Source organism: Neoarius graeffei, chromosome 20 (assembly GCF_027579695.1).
Source record: "Neoarius graeffei isolate fNeoGra1 chromosome 20, fNeoGra1.pri, whole genome shotgun sequence".
Lineage (NCBI taxonomy): Eukaryota > Metazoa > Chordata > Actinopteri > Siluriformes > Ariidae > Neoarius > Neoarius graeffei.
In genome coordinates, this window is record NC_083588.1 from 31867151 (window position 1) to 31888776 (window position 21626).

Below are 21626 nucleotides of genomic sequence, written 5' to 3' on the forward strand. Positions count from 1 at the left end.
ACTGGCCAGCCTGCAGTCCAGATCTTTCACCCATAGAAAACATTTGGTGCATCATACAACGGAAGATACGACAAAAAATACCTAAGACAGTTGAGCAACTAGAATCCTACATTAGACAAGAATGGGTTAGCATTCCTATCCCTAAACTTGAGCAACTTGTCTCCTCAGTCCCCAGACGTTTACAGACTGTTGTAAAGAGAAAAGGGGATGTCTCACAGTCAGGCCCGCCGACAGGGGCGGACAAACAGGTATGTTGTCCCGGGCCCAGGAATGGGGGGGCCCAGAACTGGGCTCTCATGAAGTTGCGATTATTTTATTTCATTTCAAAATGTGTTGATTTGGGGGAGAAATGTGCTATATTTGCATTCAATAAATGATTTCTAGATCTTTTGCCTTTATTGTCTTTGAAAAAGGTGTCAAGAACCCCCTACCACCCCTAATGCAAAAATGGTTTGGTCTGACTCTGATTAAGGGGAAAAAAACGACATCGTTCGATCATAGCGCTTTGACAATCAGCGTGCGTGCCATTTGCCAACATGCACAAGTCAGGAGCACAGAAAAGAAAAGAGAAAAAGAGAGGAAGAAACCAAGAGACTCAGGGGCTCACTGCATAAATATTTTAAAAAAGATTCGGATGATGCAGCAGGTACTAGCAAAGGCAGTGGGGCAGCTGAACCAGGTAAGACCAGGGTTGGGCATGTTACTTTCAAAAAGTAATTAGTTATAGTTACTAGTTACTTTTCCCAAAAAGTAACTGAGTTAATAACGGAGTTACTTTGTCATAAAAGTAACTAATTACCAGGGAAAGTAATTATTCCGTTACATTTTGTTCCCCCTCAAAAAAAAAATCAAATTCAATTAGTGTAATCATAATAAAAGTGAATGTTAAATGTGTTTAATGACTGAAATGGACACTTAACAGAACCAATTAGTAATTTTATCTACACTATATTAATATTTTTGTGGGACAATGTGAGATAAGACATCTATCAAATGTAATATATTTTTGTAGTTATTAAAATTATGTTACTAATTACTGGCCACTGACGAGCAGGGCCGTAACCAGGATTTTTCAAATACCGAGGTCAAACATTGCGATACATCTTATTTGCCCCCAAAAAATGTCCTAATATGGTGACTTTTCATACATTTTGGAAACGAATCAAAATCACCCAACAAGATGAACATGTAGGTGAACATGTTTATTTTAACAATTTCAAAACTGCACGATCACAAAAGTCTTTTTTGTGTGTGTGTGAGTGAGTGAGTGAGTGTGGCTGAGTGAGTGAGTGAGTGAGTGAGAGAGCGAGTGAGTGAGAGTTTGAGTGAGTGATGGAGTGTGAGTGAGTGAGTGAGTGAGTGACAACGCAATCTAGCCGAGCCTGAATGGACTTCAATTGCTTTTTAAAAAATATATGCCCTTTTCAATAGCAAAATACTAGACGGTTATTGGACAAAACCGACTAAAACGCTACATTCGGAGACTGAGCCTCACTGGAGATGGGAGTCAATAAGAGGGGCGGGACAAGACTTCCCGAGAGGAGGCTCATCTCCAGCTGGTGATCGGAGGAGGAGCTGTGAACGCGGCTGGGCTCTTCATGATTGACAGAAAGCAGTCAGAGGTGGTACATCATGCTGTAAATAAAATGTGAACATAAGTTTGCTACCCGTTTTCATTTCCGTTCGAAAATACAACCAATGATCAAAACAATAGTGTCTTGTGTTCACGTTAGCCTATAGTCTGGTAAGTTAGCAAAATAGCTCAAGTCTCGTCAGTAGCTACCCAATAACTTCATAAACAACAGGTCACGACTGTCCAGCCTTTTCTGATCTGAAACGCGCCAAATCAAATCGAGACGAGAGAATTAAAGAGTTTGTGCCGCCTGGAAAACGAAAATCCTATCTAGCTAAGTGGCTTCGACTGTTGTTGCTTGAAATGCTAATTAAAACTGCACTGTTAATGATCATAAGCATTCCGGCACATAACTGTCAGTGACTGGCAAAATTAACTCACCTTCTTCCCTCTTTCTTTTTCTCTCACTTGTTGACTTTCCAGAGCTGAGTTTGGTTTGTTTTAGTGTAGTAGACTTCTTCATCTTATGTCAATTTTCAGATTCCACGACTAATTGACAAACTGACTGGCTGCGGAGTCGGACCTTGATGAGAACACTTCTCAGCTCTTGTATATCCCGTGGTGCTTAGCTGACTATCGCGAGGCTGCCTAATATGAAATGTTTCCAATGTCGGATATTTCAGCTTCGTTTAAAAATGATTATGTGGACTTTATTTTTAGACAAACAAATGGTGCAAGCTGAATTTAGAATTTTCCACCGATCAAAGTCAGAACGATTTTCATCATATATTAATTTCACATTTCTGAGTGAAAAAAAAAAATACCGTGGGAAAAAAATGCCGAGGACATGACCTCGGTGTCCTCAATGGTAGTTACGGCCCTGCTGACGAGGACAAACGCTTTGTTCCTCGACATAATGTGCATTGCACGTAAACACTCTTGCCTTTTATTTCAAGTAATGAAAAGTAATGGCTGTATTTCCAATGTGAAAGCGCAGTGCTGGCTCACCGCTCGCCATCGCTGTGTCTTCCGATTGAAAGAGCGCGCAGTAGTGCAGTAGGCGTGGCCTACCTACGTATGTTGTCCAAATCTACTCTGATTGGCTTACTGTTCCGTTGTCTTGTGTCTCCCCGCCCCACACGAAAGCAGAGTAAAGAAAGGCTGAACGAGCAGCGTGCCAGATGAGAACAGCTTTAATAAAGTAACGCATAGTATTTTATTGTAAGTAACGGGAACGGCGTTATAACGATGTAAAAAGTAATTAGTTAGATTACTCGTTACTAAAAAAAAAAGTAACGTCGTTAGTAACGCCGTTTATTTCTAACGCCGTTATTCCCATCACTGGGTAAGACACAGCCAACTTTTTCCAGCCCCGTAAAGTAACCCCAACCAAGGCACGCGCGGCACGCAATTCATGTTACAAACGAGGGGAGAGCAAGTCACACTGAACACCATATCAAACGCACAGGGCATTGAATCATTTCATAACCACAACGGCTTAATAACATTGTGTTTTATATATCTGATTGAAGCTAAGAATATTCACATTAGCCCGCAATCATATCCCGCCATTTCTCGAGCGGTGTGTTCTTCTCTGCTTTTCACACTGGACAGTACGCACGCACGCACAACAAAAGTCCAGCGCATTGCATTTCGCACCTGAATAGTTGCAGACTAAGGAAATGTTAAAATGTTAAAACTGTAAAAATGTTGAAATGCTAAAATGAAATGGTTGTTGACCGTGTAGCGAAGATCGCGTGTGGGTGGAGCACAGAGGACGGCAGGACAGAGATCAGGTTTAGCTATCGGCTTTATTGCCACACCTTTCAGGTTTACAATAATGCTCAAATAGCGAGAGAGACACACACACACACACACAGCGTCTCGTCCGGGGATGAGCTCCTCTGCTCTCGCTCTCCCTCCTTAAATAGGGCGGTTTACTGGGGAGAACACACAAAACACAGGTTAATGACACTCAGGTGAAGCGATTCTGCCACTTACCTTCCCCAACTCCGCCCTCCTGTCACAGACCGGTGCTTGACCACGCCCCCGCTGCCACATACCCCCACCGCCCGACTCAGGCCGGGCGCCCGTCCAGCCCGCAGCCGACTCCCCCCCCCCCTTGACGGGAGAGGAAGTCCGCCACGACCATCTGCGCCCCCGGCCTGTGGACCACCTTGAAGTTGAAAGGTTGGAGTGCCAGATACCAACGGGTGATCCGCGCGTTGGCATCCTTCATGCGGTGGAGCCACTGGAGGGGCGCGTGGTCCGAACAGAGGGTGAAAGAGCGCCCCAGCAGGTAGTAACGGAGGGCGAGGACCGCCCACTTGATGGCCAGGCACTCCTTCTCGATAGTGCTGTAGCGCCCCTCACGCACTGCCAGCTTCCGGCTGATGTACAACACTGGGCGGTCCTCTCCCCCCACCTGCTGGGACAAAACGGCCCCCAGCCCTCTGTCCGACGCATCCGTCTGCAACAAAAAAGGGAGAGAGAAGTCAGGGGAGTGCAAAAGTGGCCCCCCACACAGTGCAGCCTTTACCTCAGAGAAAGCCCGCTGGCACTGCTCCGTCCACTGGACCGGATCTGGCGCCCCCTTTTTAGTGAGGTCAGTCAGCGGGCTGGTGACGTCCGAATAATTAGGTATAAACCTACGATAATAGCCAGCCAGCCCCAGGAACTGTCTCACCCCCTTTTTGGTCTTGGGTCTCGGGCAGGCCGCAATCGCTGCTGTCTTATTAATTTGGGGACGCACCTGCCCGTTACCCAAGTGGAAGCCCAGATACCGTACTTCCACCCGCCCAATCGCACACTTCTTCGGGTTGGCAGTGAGCCCCGCCCGCCTCAGCGACCTAAGGACGGCCTTCAGGTGTTGCAGGTGCCGCTGCCAGTCATTACTATAAATGATGATGTCGTCTAAGTAAGCGGCCGCATAGGTGGCGTGGGGCCGGAGGATCCGGTCCATCAGCCGCTGAAACGTAGCGGGCGCCCCAAACAGCCCAAACGGAAGTGTGACGAACTGGTGTAAGCCGAACGGTGTGGAAAAGGCCGTTTTTTCCCGGGATAATGGAGTCAAGGGGATCTGCCAATATCCCTTCGTCAAATCCAGTGTCGAGTAAAAGCGAGCCGTGCCTAGTCGATCGAGCAGCTCATCAATATGAGGCATTGGGTACGCGTCGAATTTAGACACCGCATTGACTTTTCTATAGTCCACACAGAACCGGACCGAGCCGTCGGCCTTGGGAACCAAGACCACCGGGCTGCTCCAGTCACTGTGGGACTCCTCGACGATGCCCATTTCGAGCATGGCCTGAAGTTCTTCCCGAACCACCTTTTTTTTGTGTTCGGGTAATCTATAAGGACGGCTACGCACTACCACCCCCGGGGGCGTCTCTATGTGGTGTTCTATGAGGTTGGTGCGTCCGGGCCGGGGCGAGAACACATCCGAAAACTCGGCCTGCAACTGGGCAACCTCCGTGAGTTGGGTCGGGGAGAGGTGGTCTCCACAGGGGACCGGAGAGGTGCGAGATGCCAATGACCCTTTTTGGATCTCCGGCCCCAGCTCCGCCTTCTCCGGAACTACCGACACCAACGCCACGGGGACCTCCTCATTCCAGAGCTTCAGCAGATTGAGGTGGTAGATCTGTAGCGCCCCCTCCCTGTCCGTTCGCCTAACCTCATAGTCGACGTCCCCGACTCGCCGTGTGACCTCGAAGGGCCCTTGCCACTTGGCGATTAATTTGGAGCTCGACGTGGGCAACAGGACGAGTACCTTATCTCCCGGAGTGAACTCTCTAAGGCGCGTGCCCTTGTTGTACAGGCGGGTTTGCCGTTCCTGGGCCTGCCGCAAATTCTCCTGAGTTAAGTGGGTGAGCATGTGGAGTTTTGCGCGCAGATCCATAATGTATTGAATTTCATTTTTGCTCTGCGAAGGTCCCTCCTCCCAATTTTCCCGCAGTACATCTAAGATGCCGCGCGGCTTACGCCCATACAGTAATTCAAATGGGGAGAACCCCGTGGAGGCTTGGGGGACCTCTCGCACTGCAAACAACAAGGGTTCGAGCCACTTATCCCAGTTACGTGCGTCCTCACTTACGAATTTTTTGATAATATTCTTGAGGGTGCGGTTGAACCGTTCGACTAAACCGTCCGTTTGTGGGTGATACACGCTGGTGCGGATCGGCTTAATACCCAGTAGCCCATACAGTTCGGCCAGTGTTCGTGACATAAACGAGGTGCCTTGATCAGTCAGAATCTCTTTCGGGATTCCGACCCGGGAGATGACGTGGAAGAGGGCCTCTGCAATACTACGTGCGGAGATATTGCGAAGAGGCACCGCTTCCGGGTATCGCGTTGCATAGTCCACCAGAACCAATATAAAGCGGTACCCTCATGTTGACCGATCTAATGGCCCGACGAGATCCATCCCAATTCGTTCAAACGGGGTCTCGATTAATGGTAGGGGGCGCAAGGGCGCTTTTGGAATGGCCGCTGGATTTACTAACTGGCATTCGCGGCACGCCGTACACCACTTACGGACGTCGCCGCGAATCCCCGGCCAATAGAATCGGGCCATTATCCGGGCGAGTGTTTTATCCTGCCCGAGGTGTCCCGCCATGGGATTAAAGTGAGCCGCCTGGAATACCAATTCCCGGCGGCTCTTTGGAATTAACAACTGGGTGACACGCTCCTTCGTCTGAGTGTCCTGCGTCACTCGGTATAACCTATCCTTTAAAATGGAAAAATAGGGGAAGGTCGGGGTGGCGTTTGGCTGGAGCGTTTGACCATCGATTACTCTCACTTGGTCAAACGCGTGTCGCAGAGTTTCGTCTCGCGATTGTTCCAGTGGGAAATCCGCGAGGGATTCCCCAATAGAAAGAGGAGGGGCCGGGGGCTCCTCACTCTGTCGCGGAGATGACGTAGACGGCTCTGCGACCGCAGCTCCAGCCAAAACGACACCGGGACCCCCCCGGCTAACCGGCAGGACCCACTCTTTACTAGGTGTGCCATCAACCCCCGGAATCCCGGCCAATCAGTCCCCAAGATTAAAGAGTGGGTAAGGCGAGGATTAACCGCCGCCTTTACTATAGATTTGTTCCCTCTGAAATGTATGTGGACCGACACCAACGGGTAGCAGTGAACATCCCCGTGCACACACAACACCTTCACCCCTTGTGCTCCCCCCAATGCCTCGTCTTGCACCAGGCTTTGGCGGATCAAGGTCTGGTTGCAACCCGAATCCACCAACGCCTGATAGGTTGCCCCTTGTACACTTACCGGTATGCGATATGCTCCGGCCTGATCGAGGGCAGCCTCTGGCACGTCGGGGATCCGCACCACCGCCCCCACCTCCATCGCGGCACACTGTTGCTGCAGGTGGCCCGGTTCCCCGCAGCGCCAGCAAACCGGCCCGGGCCTCCCCTCTGCAGCTGTGGATTGAGGGTCACTCACCTGAGGGGGGGAGAGACAGACACAGAAGGGAGAAACGGGAGGGCACCACGGGTGCGGCGGGCCGGCTGGGGTGGGGCCGGCCCCCGCCTCCGTGGTGGGGGAATGGGGCGAGGACGGGACACGGGAGGAGGGGGAAGAGAGAGAGAGAGAGAAGAGGAGAGAGAAGATGACATCCGTTGTCCTGCCGCCGGGACAGCCGCCAGATGATCCTCCGCCAGTCCTACGGCCTGATCCAGCGACGCCGGGCGGTGGCACTGGACCCACTCCGCGGTTCCGGCGGGTAGGCGGGCGATGAACTGCTCCAGCGCCACCTGGTCGATGATCCCCTCGGCGTCGCGATCTTCGGCCCTCAGCCACCGCCAGCAGGCGTCCCGGAGCTGCTGGCCGAACGCGAACGGGCTGCCGACTTCCTCCATTCGCAGCGCGCGGAAGCGCTGGCGCTGCTGCTCCGGCGTGCGCCCCACGCGCTGGAGGACAGCCCGGCGAAGGTCGGCGTAGGCCAGCCGGTGGTCGGCGGGGAGCTGTAGTGCGGCTAACTGCGCCTCTCCCGTCAGGAGGGGGAGGAGGCGCGCCGCGCGCTGTTCCATCGGCCACCCCGAGGCTTCGGCGACCTGTTCGAACAACGCGATGAACGCCTCGGGGTCATCCTGTGGGCCCATCTTAGTCAAGGTGATGGGAGATGGGCCCGCGGCCGGGGCGCTGGTGGACCCCGCCGACGCGAGGAGGCGCCGGAACGCCTCACGGTCTTCCTGTTGAGCCAGCACCAGGGCTTCGAAGCGGCGCTCCTGCTCCTTCCGGAGCGTGACGAGCGCCTGGTGCTGGCTCTGCTGAGCCGTGGCGAGGGCGTGGACCAAGTCCGCGAACGGGGAGGATTCCATGGGGCTGCAGGACAGGTGCTCCACGATCCCGGGTTTCGGCACCACTGTAGTGAAGATCGCGTGTGGGTGGAGCACAGAGGACGGCAGGACAGAGATCAGGTTTAGCTATCGGCTTTATTGCCACACTTTTCAGGTTTACAATAATGCTCAAATAGCGAGAGAGACACACACACACACAGCGTCTCGTCCGGGGATGAGCTCCTCTGCTCTCGCTCTCCCTCCTTAAATAGGGCGGTTTACTGGGGAGAACACACAAAACACAGGTTATTGACACTCAGGTGAAGCGATTCTGCCACTTACCTTCCCCAACTCTGCCCTCCTGTCACAGACCGGTGCTTGACCACGCCCCCGCTGCCACAGACCGGTTGAATGGTTTTTGAATACCTGTCATTTAAGGGTTGGAGTGAGTAGAGACTGGGATAAGAGAGGTGGGTGTGTGTTGGCCGGGGGGGGGGTTTGTTAGGGGGGGCCCATTCAGAGCATTTTGTCCCGGGCCCAGCCAAAGCTGTCAACGGCCCTGCTCACAGTGGTAAACATGGCCTTGTCCCAACTTTTTTGAGATGTGTTTTCATGAAATTAAAAATCACCTAATTTTTCTCTTTAAATGATACATTTTCTCAGTTTAAACATTTGATATATCATCTATGTTCTATTCTGAATAAAATATGGAATTTTGAAACTTCCACATCATTGCATTCCGTTTTTGTTTACAATTTGTACTTTGTCCCAACTTTTTTGGAATCGGGGTTGTAATAATGTGTTATTGTGTTGTTTTGCATGCAATTCAGGTCAAAGATTAACTTTTTCTGATTTGGTGTTGTTGTAGAAAGCCTTTCCAGAAGATGTCCATGGCTTTAAAATAGGATGTACAACAAGTACATATGGTCAGAGGCAACATACTGTACTTTTGGCCATATAGTGTACTTCAGTGAATGGGCATTATTGAAGAGTAAAGGGTTTCTTTCACTTTTAGCTAGCTTTGCTAAATCCTCATCCCAAGGTTCTTATTGAACTTCATTGTTTATGTAACACAAATATGTTTGCATGAAAAATACATATTTCAGTTTAGTAAAGTGGTGATATGATTAAAGTAATCACAAGACAAGGGTTTTATTTATTTATTTATTTATTTATTTCCCCCTCACAGCCACTCCTGGTATCATGGGTCGGAATGTGTGGAGTGATAATGCATCAAGCTCAGGTATAAGATCTATCTCAACTGTAAAATGTACATACCATTTATTTATCGCAATGCCATGGATAAATGAGTGCAATAACAGTGAACTTTCACCAATTGCTGTTGCAGAAAAAAAAAACAAGGTCAATAACAAGAACATGAACTTAGTATTGTGCTATTTCTCAGCAATACGTATTACCTGAGCAGTGTGATGAATTCATTCAAGACTACACTTTCAGTCCTAGCCATATTGTTGGTGGCATTTTGTGTATGAATAATACAGTTGTGTTTATATAATGATGAAAGATCTGTATGTCATAGAATTTGATGAAGAGAGCAAGAAGGAAGAGTCTGAGCAGTCTGAACATGCTGATGAACCATCTTTACAGAATGTGGACTCTGGAGAAGGTGAACTACTGCAATTTGTTCAGGATAATAAAGTTATATAGAGTGGTGCTTGAAAGTTTGTGAACCCTTTGGAATTTTCTATATTCCTGCATAAAGATGACCTAAAACATCATCGGATTTTCATGCAAGTCCTGAAAGTAGATAAAGAGAACCCAGTTAAACAAATGAGACAAAAATATTATGATTGGTCATTTATTTATTGAGGAAAATTATCAAATATTACATATCTGTGAGTGGCAAAAGTATGTGAACCTTTGCTTTCAGTATCTGGTGTGACCCCCTTGGGTAGCAATAACTGCAACTAAACGTTTCCGGTAACTGTTGATCAGTCCTGCACACCGGCTTGGAGGAACTTTAGCCCATTCCTCTGTACAGAACAGCTTCAACTCTAGGATATCGGTGGGTTTCCTCATATGAACTGCTCGCTTCAGGTCCTTCCACAACATTTCAATTGGATTAAGGTCAGGACTTTGATTTGGCCATTCCAAAACATTAACATTATTCTTCTTTAACCATTCTTTGGTAGAACAACTTGTGTGCTTAGGGCCGTTGTCTTGCTGCATGACCCACCTTCTCTTGAGATTCAGTTCATGGACAGATGTCCTGACATTTTCCTTTAGAATTCACTCGTATAATTCAGAATTCATTGTTCCATCAATGATGGCAAGCCATCCTGGCCCAGATGCAGCAAAACAGACCCAAACCATGATACTACCACCAGCATGCTTCACAGATGGGATAAGGTTCTTATGCTGGAATGCACTGTTTTCCTTTCTCCAAACATAATGCTTCTCATTTAAACCAAAAAGTTTTATTTTGGTCTCATCCATCCACAAAACATTTTTCCAATAGCCTTCTGGCTTGTCCACGTGATCTTTAGCAAACTGCAGACGAGCAGCAATGTTCTTTTTGGAGAGCAGTGGCTTTCTCCTTGCAACCCTGCCATGCACACCATTGTTGTTCAGTGTTCTCCTGATGGTGGACTCATGAACATTAATATTAGCCAATGTGAGAGAGGTCTTCAGTTGCTTAGAAGGTTGTAATAATAGTCGTGTAATAATCAAGGTGTGTAATAGTCGGCGAGGTCACAAAGGACCCCAGGATAATGGGGTCCTTTGTGACCTCGCCGACTATTACACACCTTGACCTTGGAGTGATCTTTGTTGGCCGACCACTCCTGGAGAGGGTAACAATGGTCTTGGGTGGTGTTTACATTAGACCGTATCAGCGGATCATCAGATTCGCGTGCACACAGCAACACCAATACACGATTCGCGTGCACACAGCAACGCCAATACACGGATACGCTCGGCTCCGCAGGCATCCTGCGCTCCAAATCACTCCGCCCTGAACAGCGAGTGCCCTCTGGAGGGTGTGCACTCCGGCCCTGCGCAGCTCACAGAGCGCACGAGTGAAGCGCACGAGCAGTGATTCGGGACAAATAGCAGGAAGTGAAGTTCGTGCCGTTTTTCAGCAGTCGCGTCACATGACCAACGTGGCATGACCAACGCCAGCGAATCAGGAAGGTGGATGTCACAGTGACGTTGTCCAATGACGATGTCAGCTAGAGCTCAGCACTGCGTATCCTCGTTCCTCAATGTTTACACATCACCGGATCAGATACGTACTGGGTTGAATACGTGGGCCCTGGCAGATTCAAACTGTTCCGCCTGTGGATTGTTTCCCGGCGTTTTAATGTGCACGGACAGTGCATCCGCGACGAAAAAGATACGGATACGGTCTAATGTAAACACCACCTTGAATTTGTACACAATCTGTCTGACTGTGGATTGGTGGAGTCCAAACTCTTTCTTTAGAGATGGTTTTGTAATCTTTTCCAGCCTGATGAGCATCAACAATGCTTTTTCTGAGGTACTCAGAAATCTTTGTTCATGCCATGATACACTTCCACAAACATGTGTTGTGAAGATCAGACTTTGATAGATCCCTGTTCTTTAAATAAAACGGTGCCCACTCACACCTGATGGTCATCCCATTGATTGAAAACACCTGACTCTAATTTCACCTTCAAATTAACTGCTAATCCTAGAGGTTCACCTACTTTTGCCACTCACATTGGATCATTTTCCTCAATAAATAAATGACCAAGTATAATATTTTTTCTCATTTGTTTAACTGGGTTCTCTTTATCTACTTTTAGGACTTGTGTGAAAATCTGATGATGTTTTAGGTCATATTTATGCAGAAATATAGAAAATTCTAAAGGGTTCACAAACTTTCAAGCACCACTGTAATAAAGTTTACTGGGATATAAATAGAGCTGCTAATGTTTATTCATATGAGGCTGGTGTGTGCATTTGTATGTGAATAGGCTTTACGATGACCATTACAATGCTTGTATGTGTGTCCCATTAGAGCTAGTGATGCACGAAACAGACACAGTGAAACATGATTTTCAGGACATCACACAAGGTGAGCACAAATATCTAAATTATACATATTTAATCAATCTGTGAAGTGGCTAATTAGTTTAAACTAAGATCGTGTTGTGTGGATGGTTTCAACATTAGGACTTAAGTGCATTTTTCAAGCATGCTGGAGGCACCAGGTGTCATTTCCTATCCTGTCAGTAGGACTGCTTCCTGTTTTCACAATTGACCATTGAGCCGCCTGTATTTTTGAGGCAGAACACGTTGCCATTGTTTCCCTTGCAAAAATAAACCCTCAGGGGGGTGTTTTTCCTTTAGTGATTAATAGGTTGTGTACTTACTAATTCTTTTGGCATGTGCATGAAACACAACAGTGTTAGCACAATAATGGCTTAGGGAACAGTGATTTATTATCCAGCAATTGCTGCTTCTGAAAGGAAATAGATTAGGTACACACACACACACACACACACACACACACACACACACACACATTAGTGTGGAACTAATGCAAAACAAGGCCAAAGCAAATGCCTCACACCCATTTCCTCAGGAGTTGATTGAAAAGAGCAAGGTGGGTGGGGTTGTACTATTAATCATTCATTATTTTCACTTTCACCCTCCCCTTTCCTCTTACTCTCTCACTCTTTTTTGTAGATGAAACGGATCAAGTGGGTGTAAGTGAAGCACTACACATGTACCAACTAACATACTTAAACCAACCAATACACAACACACATACAGGACATGTACGCCTTTCAATAATATGTTTGTTATAAGCCATCATACTAAACAAAGAATAAGGTGCATTGACTAGAATTTGTGCTCTAGTGGTTACAAGAACAACTGAAACAATTGTACTGATTTGTTTACTCACTTATAAACCCATGTACAGTCCTGTGCAAAAGTCTTAGGCACATGTTGTATCGGCATAGGCAAATGCTATAGACCAAAAATGGCTTAAAAATAATGAAATGTTTCAACATTAAAAAATACTATAAACAGAAGAAAGTCATAATAAATGAAACAAAGTCAATATTTGGTGCTTAAAAAAATAATAGTCTCAGGTACAATTAGTCTAGTTTTATAAGGAAATGAACTGTACGGTAGGTTTTACTGAGCATCTTGCAGAACCAGCCACAGTTCTTCTGGACACTTTGTCACACTTGCTTCTTAATTTTGCAGCAAAATCCAGTAGCCTTCATTCTGTTTTCTTTTTTAATCTGAAAAGTGGTCTCCTTTGTAATATGCTGCTCAGATACAAATTTATTTTTCTCTGTAACATTTAATTTTGTGCTGGAAAATGAACATTTAGACCTCTGAAATGTTTTTGTACTGACTTGATAACATAGAAATCATAAAACAGAGGTCTATAACAAAGTTTGTATGAAAAAAATAGGGTGCCTAAGACTTTTGCACAGTACTGTACATGAAGCATTGTCTCCCAGAGTCTACAGCTGGCAGAGTTTATCTATGTTAATTTGGTAGCTTGCTAGCTAACCTTCTGTCAGGTCATCTTACTTGGTCTATGTATATAATATAATTATTTAAGTTCACTGTAAATATACCAAATACTGATACATCAAATAACCAATTTTAAAATGCAAGTATGGTTCAGAGTGACTAGGATAATAACAATCAACTACAGGCTGGGTGCAGACCCAGCAAAGTATTGAAGCACATCAACTTGAGTGCATGAAAAAATACTGGAGCAGAAATCATCAATGTGTGTGTGGGGGGGAATGGCCATACTTCCGCAACTCTAACTACTATAAGCATGAACTTTTGCATTGTCTGTAAATTATTTACCTGAAGGAAATTCTGTGAGAATGGAAAGAATTTAAAAGCTGCATCCCTGAAAAACCTGTCATTAACTCCATCTCTACTTTGCTCCTCTACTGACAATGTTCATAGGGTGAGCATGAGGCAGGAGTGATTCCTGCCCCAATGAGCCTTTATTAGAGCTTGTTGTAGTTCCTATTTTTGCCACTAAGTGTAATAAATAATTCTGGAGCTAAATGAGGCAGTGAAGACGCTGCCCTATGATTGCGCAACATCTAGAACGGTGATCAAATATAATATATTTGATGTTTCAAATTATGAAACATCTGCTTATATCTGTCATATAGCAACTTTTTTTCCAAATATTTAATCACTAAAAAGAGGTATTTAAAAAAAATGTATGGAATTGTCAATGAGGACTTTTTTCTGTCCATTACTATGTGTTAAATAGCTGATACAGTCATGGAGAAAAAGAAGGTACTCCCTCCTTCAATTCTGTTTTTATTTATCAGGGAAGTGGGAAGGGTGTACTTATTTTTTTACCCACCTTGTTTCTGAAAGTTGGCTTACTTTTTGGGGGACAAAATAATGACATATTGTAATCTCTTTTTTTAAGTCACCTGAGATTATTTGATTTGTTTATAAAAGTTGAAGCTTATACAATTGTTATTTAAGCCTTGATAAATTAAAACAATTTTAAAAAGTAGAACTCATAGAGGGTATACTTTCTTCTTCCCATGACTGTATATATGGTGATGCTAATGTCTGGCTACTCCTATGGACAAGATACTCAGGTGTAAGAACAATAAAAATATTAACCAGTGCACCTTTAAGATATTAAAGCTCAATAACAAACATGGGTATTTAAAAGACAAAAATGCTACCTATTCATTTGCCAATTAAATAATATACTAAGTTATATAGCAATAGTGTCCTACATATCTCTGAGCATAAAGTAGTTTTCCCACAATCATAATACTTACTATTTGCTAATGAAGCAAAATAGCACAGTAAGTGAATTCAGATAACATGGCTATTTCTGTATCTCTGCTGCAGACTGATCTGGAGTATGTTCAACTTAACAACTGTGAGCTGGAACCTGAAACCCTTCACTTGACACACCACATGTAATTCACATGTAATTTATTTGGCTTCCACTCCAGCTCCACCAGCCTACCAGTGAGGAGACTCTGTTGTATATTGTATAAATTCTATGCCATTTCATCAGACAGGGTTATTTTTGTATATGGTGTGAATTAGTGGTTGCACAAATCATAAAGTTGTGATGTGACAGTTGTATAGCTGAGAATAAAGGCTCAAATCAAGACTCAAATCTTCTCATCTCTTTCATACATTCAATCGAGGGAACATGGTCTGTAAAACATGTAAAATAAGAGGTTGTTATGGGTGGCGAGATATGGTGAGTTAGGATCCAATAGCAGAACACAAACCAGAAAATCCAATGAATAAAAAATGATTTAATTAAAAGTCCAAAAAGAGTCAATGAACAAATATAGCAAAAATAATCCAGACAACAAGGTAGAGAAAGTGCTAATATGAAAAAAACATGAAAAATTGTTCTGACAAACTGGAGACCAAAAAAAAAAAAAGTGCAAAAAACATAAAAAACCTGACAAAACGTGAGTGAAAAAAAAAACTGTGGCTAAGACTAGGCAAAACAGAGAGCAAAAATCCAGGAAGCAAAAATGGCACAGACATGAGAAACAGACAAGATGTTCTGGCAAAGTCCCCTTCTGAGAACGGCCTATTTATACACAGCAGAGCAGACCAGGAAGTGAATGCCGGCAAGATGGAAGTCCCATCCCAGATCCAGATTGCACTGAACTGGGAGATAGCAAAGGACTGGAAACCAGAGGTTTAAGCTGTGATACATGAAAGGTGGGGTGAACACGTCACATGGTGAGTGGTAATGCCAGTCTAACAGAACATGGGTTGATTACCTTCTTGATGAGGAAGGGTCCAAGGAACCTGGGTGCCAGCTTGCGAGAGATGGCCCTAAGTGGCAGGTGACGTGTGGAGAGCATAACTCGTTGACCCACTTGGTAAGTGGGTGCCTTAGAGTGACATTTGTCAGCCTGCTTCTTGGATGCAAGTGCGGAGTGAATGAGTCTTTTCAGGGCCAATGCCCACGTTCTCCTGCAGCAATGTATAAAGGCCTGGGCTGATGGTACGGTGACTACCTCCTCCTGGCTGGGGAACAGTGGTGGTTGGTACCCTAGTGAGCACTGGAACAGAGAGACCCCTGTGGCAGAGGAAGGGAGAGTGTTATGTGCGTATTTGATCCAAGGTAGGCACTTGCTCCAAGAACTGGCATCCCTGGATGCCATGCACCTGAGTGCAACCTCCAAGGCCTGGTTAGCCCGTTCTGCCTGGCCATTGGTCTGTGGGTGGAAGCCTGAGGAGAGACTACAGGTGGCCCCAATGAGTTTGCAGAAGGCTCTCCAGAACTGTGCAGTGAACTGAGGACCCCAGTCAGAAACTATGTCGGTAGGCAGACCATGTAAGTGGAAAACTTGGTGGATGATTAGCTCTGCGGTCTCTTTGGCTGAGGGGAGCTTGGGCAGAGGAATGAAATGGGTGGTCTTAGAAAAATGGTCAATGACAGAGGATGCATGTATTGCCACCTAAGTTGGGGAGTCCTGTGATGAAGTCCAGGGCGATGTGAGACCAAGGTCAATGTGGAGTTGGAAGGGGTCTTAGTAAGCTGGCAGGGGGTCAATTGGCTGTCTTGTTCTGGGAGCATGTGTCACAGGCTGCCACAAACTCCTGGACATCCTCCTTGATGGATGGCCACCAAAAGCACTTCTGGAGGAGAGCCAGGGTTTGGGCGGCTCCCAGATGACAGACCAGCTTGGAACCATGACCCCACTGCAGCACCCGAGTTCGCACATGACAGAGAACAAACAGATGGTTACGAGGAATATTGTTAGAGTTGCCTTCACCGGGGTCCTGCTTCAGGGCCTTCTGCACGAGCGTCTCAACTTCTAGAATAGCAGCTCCCACCAGGCAGCGTGGAGGACGAATTGTCTTGGGTGGCTTGGACTCCTCTTGGTGGGAAGAGAACATCCTGGACAGGTCGTTGGGTTTGTCGTTCTTGGAGCCTGGGTCGTAGGAGAGCATGAAGTTGAATCGGGAGAAGAAGAGAGACCAACGGACTTGACAAGAGTTGAGACCTTTGGCAGACTTGAGGTATTCCAGGTTTTTATGGTCGGTCCAGACTAGGAACAGGAGGTCAAACCCCTCGAGCCAGTGCCTCCACTCCTCCAAGGCTAGTTTAATGGCCAGTAGTTCTCGGTCGCTGATGTCATAGTTTCATTCGGCTGAGGATAGCCGGCGGGAGCAGGAGCATGGGTGGACCTTGTTGTCATTGGCCCTCTGGGATAGGATGGCTCCGACCCCTGACTCAGAGGCGTCGACCTCGACGATAAACTGCTTGATAGAATCGGGTATGGTGAGAATGGGTGCTGTGGTAAACCTGTGCTTGAGACTGGAAAAGGCTCTCTCTGCTTCCTCCCCCCACTTGAACTTGGTCAAGGCTGAGAGAGGTCCAACCACCATGCTGAAGTTGCAGATGAAATGCCTGTAAAATTGGCAAACCCCAGGAAGCGCTGGAGCTCTTGTCTCAAAGATGGGGTGGGCCAGTCAGCGACTGCCTCCAGTTTGATGGGGTCCATCTGGATCTTGGCTGGTGAAATGATGAACCCCAGGAACGAGACCGAGCCTTGGTGGAACTCGCTCTTCTCTGCCTTAATGAACAGCTTATTCTCCAGCAGGCGTTGAAGAACCTGCCGGACGTGACTGATGTTCCTCCAGGGAGTGAGAGAAAATCAAGATATCGTCCAGGTAAACAAAGACAAAAGTGTTAAGAAAGTCCTCAAGACATCATTAACCAATGCTTGGAATACCACAAGCACGTTAGTCAGGCCAAAAGGGACTACGAGGTACTCATAGTGGCCTGTGGTGGTGTTAAAGGCCGTCTTCCACTCTTCCCCTTCTCTGATCCTAACTAGGTGATAGGCATTGCCCAAGTCCAGTTTAGTGAACACCTTAGCTCCCTGGAGTAGTTTGAAGGCTGCAGTCATGAGGTAGTGGGTAGCGGTTCTTGACTGTGATGGCGTTGAGACCTTGATAGTCAATGCAGGAGCGGAGCGACTTGTCTTCTCCACAAAGAAGAATCCCACCCCTGCTGGGGAAAAGGAAGGCGGATGATCCCAGCTGCCAGAGACTCAGTGATTTCTCCATGGCTTGTCTCTCGGTGGGGAAAGAGTGTAGAGATGTCCCTTGGGTGGTGCCGTCCCTGGCAGGAGGTTGATACCGCAGTCATTGGGCCTATGAGGGGGAAGGGACACTGCTCGGGTCTTACTGAAGACAGGCTTGAGGTCCAGATACTGCGGAGGCACATGAGAAAGGTTGGGAAACTTGCTGGCTGAAGTGGTTTGGCCGAAGGCAGAGCGGAGTTCAGGCAGTAGGCCAGGCAGGAAGGACTCCAGCCTAAGATGTTGTGGTCAGTCCAGTTTAAGTGGGGGTTATGATGCATCAACCAGGGTAGTCCAAGAATAACAGGAATGTGAGGGTTGTTCATGATGTGAAGTTGTATAATTTCAGAGTGATTGCCTGAAATCCTTAGGGTGAGCAGGATGGTGAGGTGAGTGATGGTGGTCAAGCCAGTGCCATTGAGTGTCAGGACGGTGAGAGGGACCTCGAGGGCAAGTAACGGGATTCAGAGACCCTTGGCAGTGGCGGAGCAGATCAGGTTCCTGTCCGCCCCCGAGTCGACGAGTGCCTGAAGATGGTAATGCCGGTTGTTGAGTGATAACGGGGAGCAACGGTCGGTCGGCAGGGGACTGGTTCCAAGCATTGCCCACCAGGTCCCCTCGAGTCACTGGTGGGCTCGTCCTTTTAGCGGGCAGGCTCGGCAGATGTGTCCCTGCTGACCGCAGTAGAAACAAGCCCCCATGCTCCGTTGGTGCAGTCGTTCCTCTGCTGACACCCGTACCCGATCTACCTGCATGGGTTTGATGGACGAGGCGGGTGGTGGAGAGGGGTTGAAGTTGCGGCGGCTCCTCTCCTCCATTGTTGGGCCCACACATTAATACAATTGTCAAGGTCCATCAGACTGTAGAGGTCCGACAGCAGTTCCTGCGAGACGAGTTCATCCTTGATAGCGGCGGATAAGCCATGTAGGAATGCGTCGACCAGGGCACTCTCGTTCCAACTGCAGGACACTGCCAATGTCTGGAACTCGATGGCATAATCCAAGATAGATTGGGACCCCTGCCGCCGCTCCATGAGCTCTCTTGCCACCTTCTGGCCGGACAGAGAGTGGTTGAATGTTCGCCTCATTTCCTCAGAGAATTCCTTGAAGCTGGAACAACAAGGTGCGTCGGCGTCCCAGACCACCGTCCCCCATTCCCTGGCCTTGCTGGTGAGGAGCATGATGGTATAGGCTACCCGGGAGCGTTCTGTGGGGAAAGCCAGAGGTTGGAACGCCAAGATCAGTGAATACTGTGGGAAAAAAAAAAAGATCTGCAGGTACCTGGTTCTCCACTGTAGAGCTGAGGCGAAGGGAGTCTTGGTTCATGGACAGCGGCGGTGGCGGGAGGTGAAGAAAGAGACAGCTGGGCAGGGGTAGGCACAGCTTGGGAATGCTGGAGTTGTGTGGCTAGGAGTTTGAGTGAGTCAGACAGGGTGGCCAGGTTCTGAGTGATCTGCCTGAGTTCCTGTTGGTGGGTCCCGAGGAGGGCTCCTTCCTGCTGCATAGCCGTTCTCAGATGGTTAAGTTCCGCTGGATCCATGTTGGCCAGAACATACTGTTATGGGTGGCAAGATCTGGTGAGTTAGGATCCAATAGCAGAACACAAACCAGAAAATCCAATGAATAAATAATGATTTAATTAAAGTCCAAAAAATAGTCAACGAACAAAAATAGCTAAAATAATCCAGACAACAAGAAGGTAGACAAAGTGCTAATATGAAAAACATGAAAAATAGTTCTGACAAAAACTGGAGGCAAAAAACATAGTGCAAAAAACATGAAAAACTGACAAAACATGAGTGCAAAAAAAACTGTGGCTAAGACTAGGCAAAACAGAGAGCAAAAATCCAGGAAGCAAAAATGGCACAGAGACAACATGAGAAACAGACAAGACGTTCTGGCAAAGTTCCTTCTTCTTCTTCTTTAGGGTTTTATGGCGGTTGGCAACCAACTTAAAGGAGCATTACCGCCACCAACTGGGCTGGAGTGTGGAACAGGTAGATATTGGATTAAATTAAAAAAATAAAATTAAATTAAAAAAAAAAAACTTATATCCTCTGGGCTAGCCCAGTTTCTTTGAGAAATCTGAGAACAAAATGATATATATGGCTAGATGCCTTACCCAAGATGCCAAATAGATTAAAACTGCTGTGTTTCACTGTGCTTAATGACTGACAAAGGTTGTTTCTTTCTTCCTCATACTGTTTGCAGTGAAATAAAACGTGCTCTACTGTTTCCAGCTGGCTACAGTAATCACAGTTTCCTGTGTGATGTTTACCTATTATTTTTAGTGTACCGTTAAGCCCTGTGTGACCAATTCTTAAACGGGTTATCATGCTCTCATCTTTCCTACTTCTACCTTCCCTTCTTCCTTTGTCCACCTGTTTTTGGATGTTGTACAGATGTCTGCCCTTTTCATTATCATCCCAATATTGCTGCCAGATTGATTTGGCATGATTCTTTATAAGGACCTTAGCCTCTGCCCTACTCACAGGGATTAGTAAATCTACCTCTTTATGCTTGAGTGTTTGTTTGGCTAACTTGTCTACCTGCTCATTACCCTCAACACCAGCATGTGCCGGTACCCAAAGAAAATGAGTTACTATTCCTACTGCTTCTAGATGGAATAATGTACTGTATATTTCATTGATGAGGTCACCCCTGAATGATCTGCCTGACTGTATGCTTTGTAGAGCTGAATAACTATCTGAGATGATGACAGTATTGTGAATTTTGTTTTCTTTTATCCATTCCAGGGCCAACCAGATCGCTACTAACTCTGTAGTGTAAACAGATAAGTTGCCATCTATTCTTTTCAAAATGCTCACATAATTTGCTGGAATGTGTACTGCTGAACCAGCACACTCTCTTTCTGGATCTTTTGATCCATCTGTGAATATGAATGTATGGCATGGAAAATGTAACTCTAAATAATTCTGCACTATGGTTTCTACTGTCACCTCTTTTGGTTTCTTTTTAAATTTCTAAGTGAATGCCCAGGTCTACAGAAGGTAATGGGAAAAACCATGGCTGAATAGAGGATAAAGGTACAACAGGACTGTACTGCAACTGATGTAGCCCTAAACTCTCTGCTTTAGCATCACCTATCCACCCAAAGCTTCTAAAGTTGGACTTGTTATGCTCCCAACAGTTATTTAAAATATTTTTGGCTGGATGATCACCATATTGCCCTCTAAGGTTAACCCAGTACGTCAACATAAGTTGTATTCTTCTAATCCTTAGTGGCATCTCACCCATTTCCACCTGCATTGCAGGTACAGGGGATGTTTTAAAGGATCCACTACAGATCCTCAAAGCCTGAGCTTGCAGTACATCTAAGACCTTTATGTTAGATTCAGCTGAAGACATATATGCTATGCAGCCATAATCAAAGACAGACCTCATAAGTGCCCAGTATACATTAAGCAAAGCTGCTCTGCTGGCTCCCCAGGACTGTCCTGATAAACAGCGAAGGATGTTAATAACCTTTTTACACTTGTTTCCTACCTTACTCATGTGTACCATACTTTCCATGTTAACTTTTCGTCAAACTATACCCCAAGAAATCGGATAGCTTTGACTTGCTCAAGAGGATGTTCATAAAGTTTTAAAGAAAAAGGAGTGATTTTGTGCCTTCTTGAAAACTGGCAAAGTTCCCTTCTTCTTCTTCTTCTGTCGATTTATTGGCGGTTAA

At 46.4% G+C, this 21626-nt stretch overlaps 1 protein-coding gene across 8 annotated transcripts in view; it reads left to right on the forward strand.

The window, feature by feature from the left end:
* pecam1a (platelet and endothelial cell adhesion molecule 1a) overlaps nucleotides 1-21553 on the forward strand; it is a 60178-nt gene extending 38625 nt beyond the window's left edge. For 6 of the 8 annotated variants that reach the window (XM_060901481.1, XM_060901486.1, XM_060901482.1 and 3 more), the window contains 5 exons: nucleotides 9047-9100; nucleotides 9398-9484; nucleotides 11861-11917; nucleotides 12532-12551; nucleotides 14713-14989. In XM_060901481.1, coding sequence (XP_060757464.1) covers nucleotides 9047-9100; nucleotides 9398-9484; nucleotides 11861-11917; nucleotides 12532-12551; nucleotides 14713-14787 — 293 coding nt within the window. In that variant the 3' untranslated portion in view covers nucleotides 14788-14989. Of the gene's footprint in view, nucleotides 1-9046; nucleotides 9101-9397; nucleotides 9485-11860; nucleotides 11918-12531; nucleotides 12552-14712; nucleotides 14990-20688 lie in introns of those variants that run through there. The other 2 variants (XM_060901480.1, XM_060901483.1) reach the window with 2 other exon arrangements.
* Nucleotides 21554-21626: the final 73 nt, after the last annotated feature.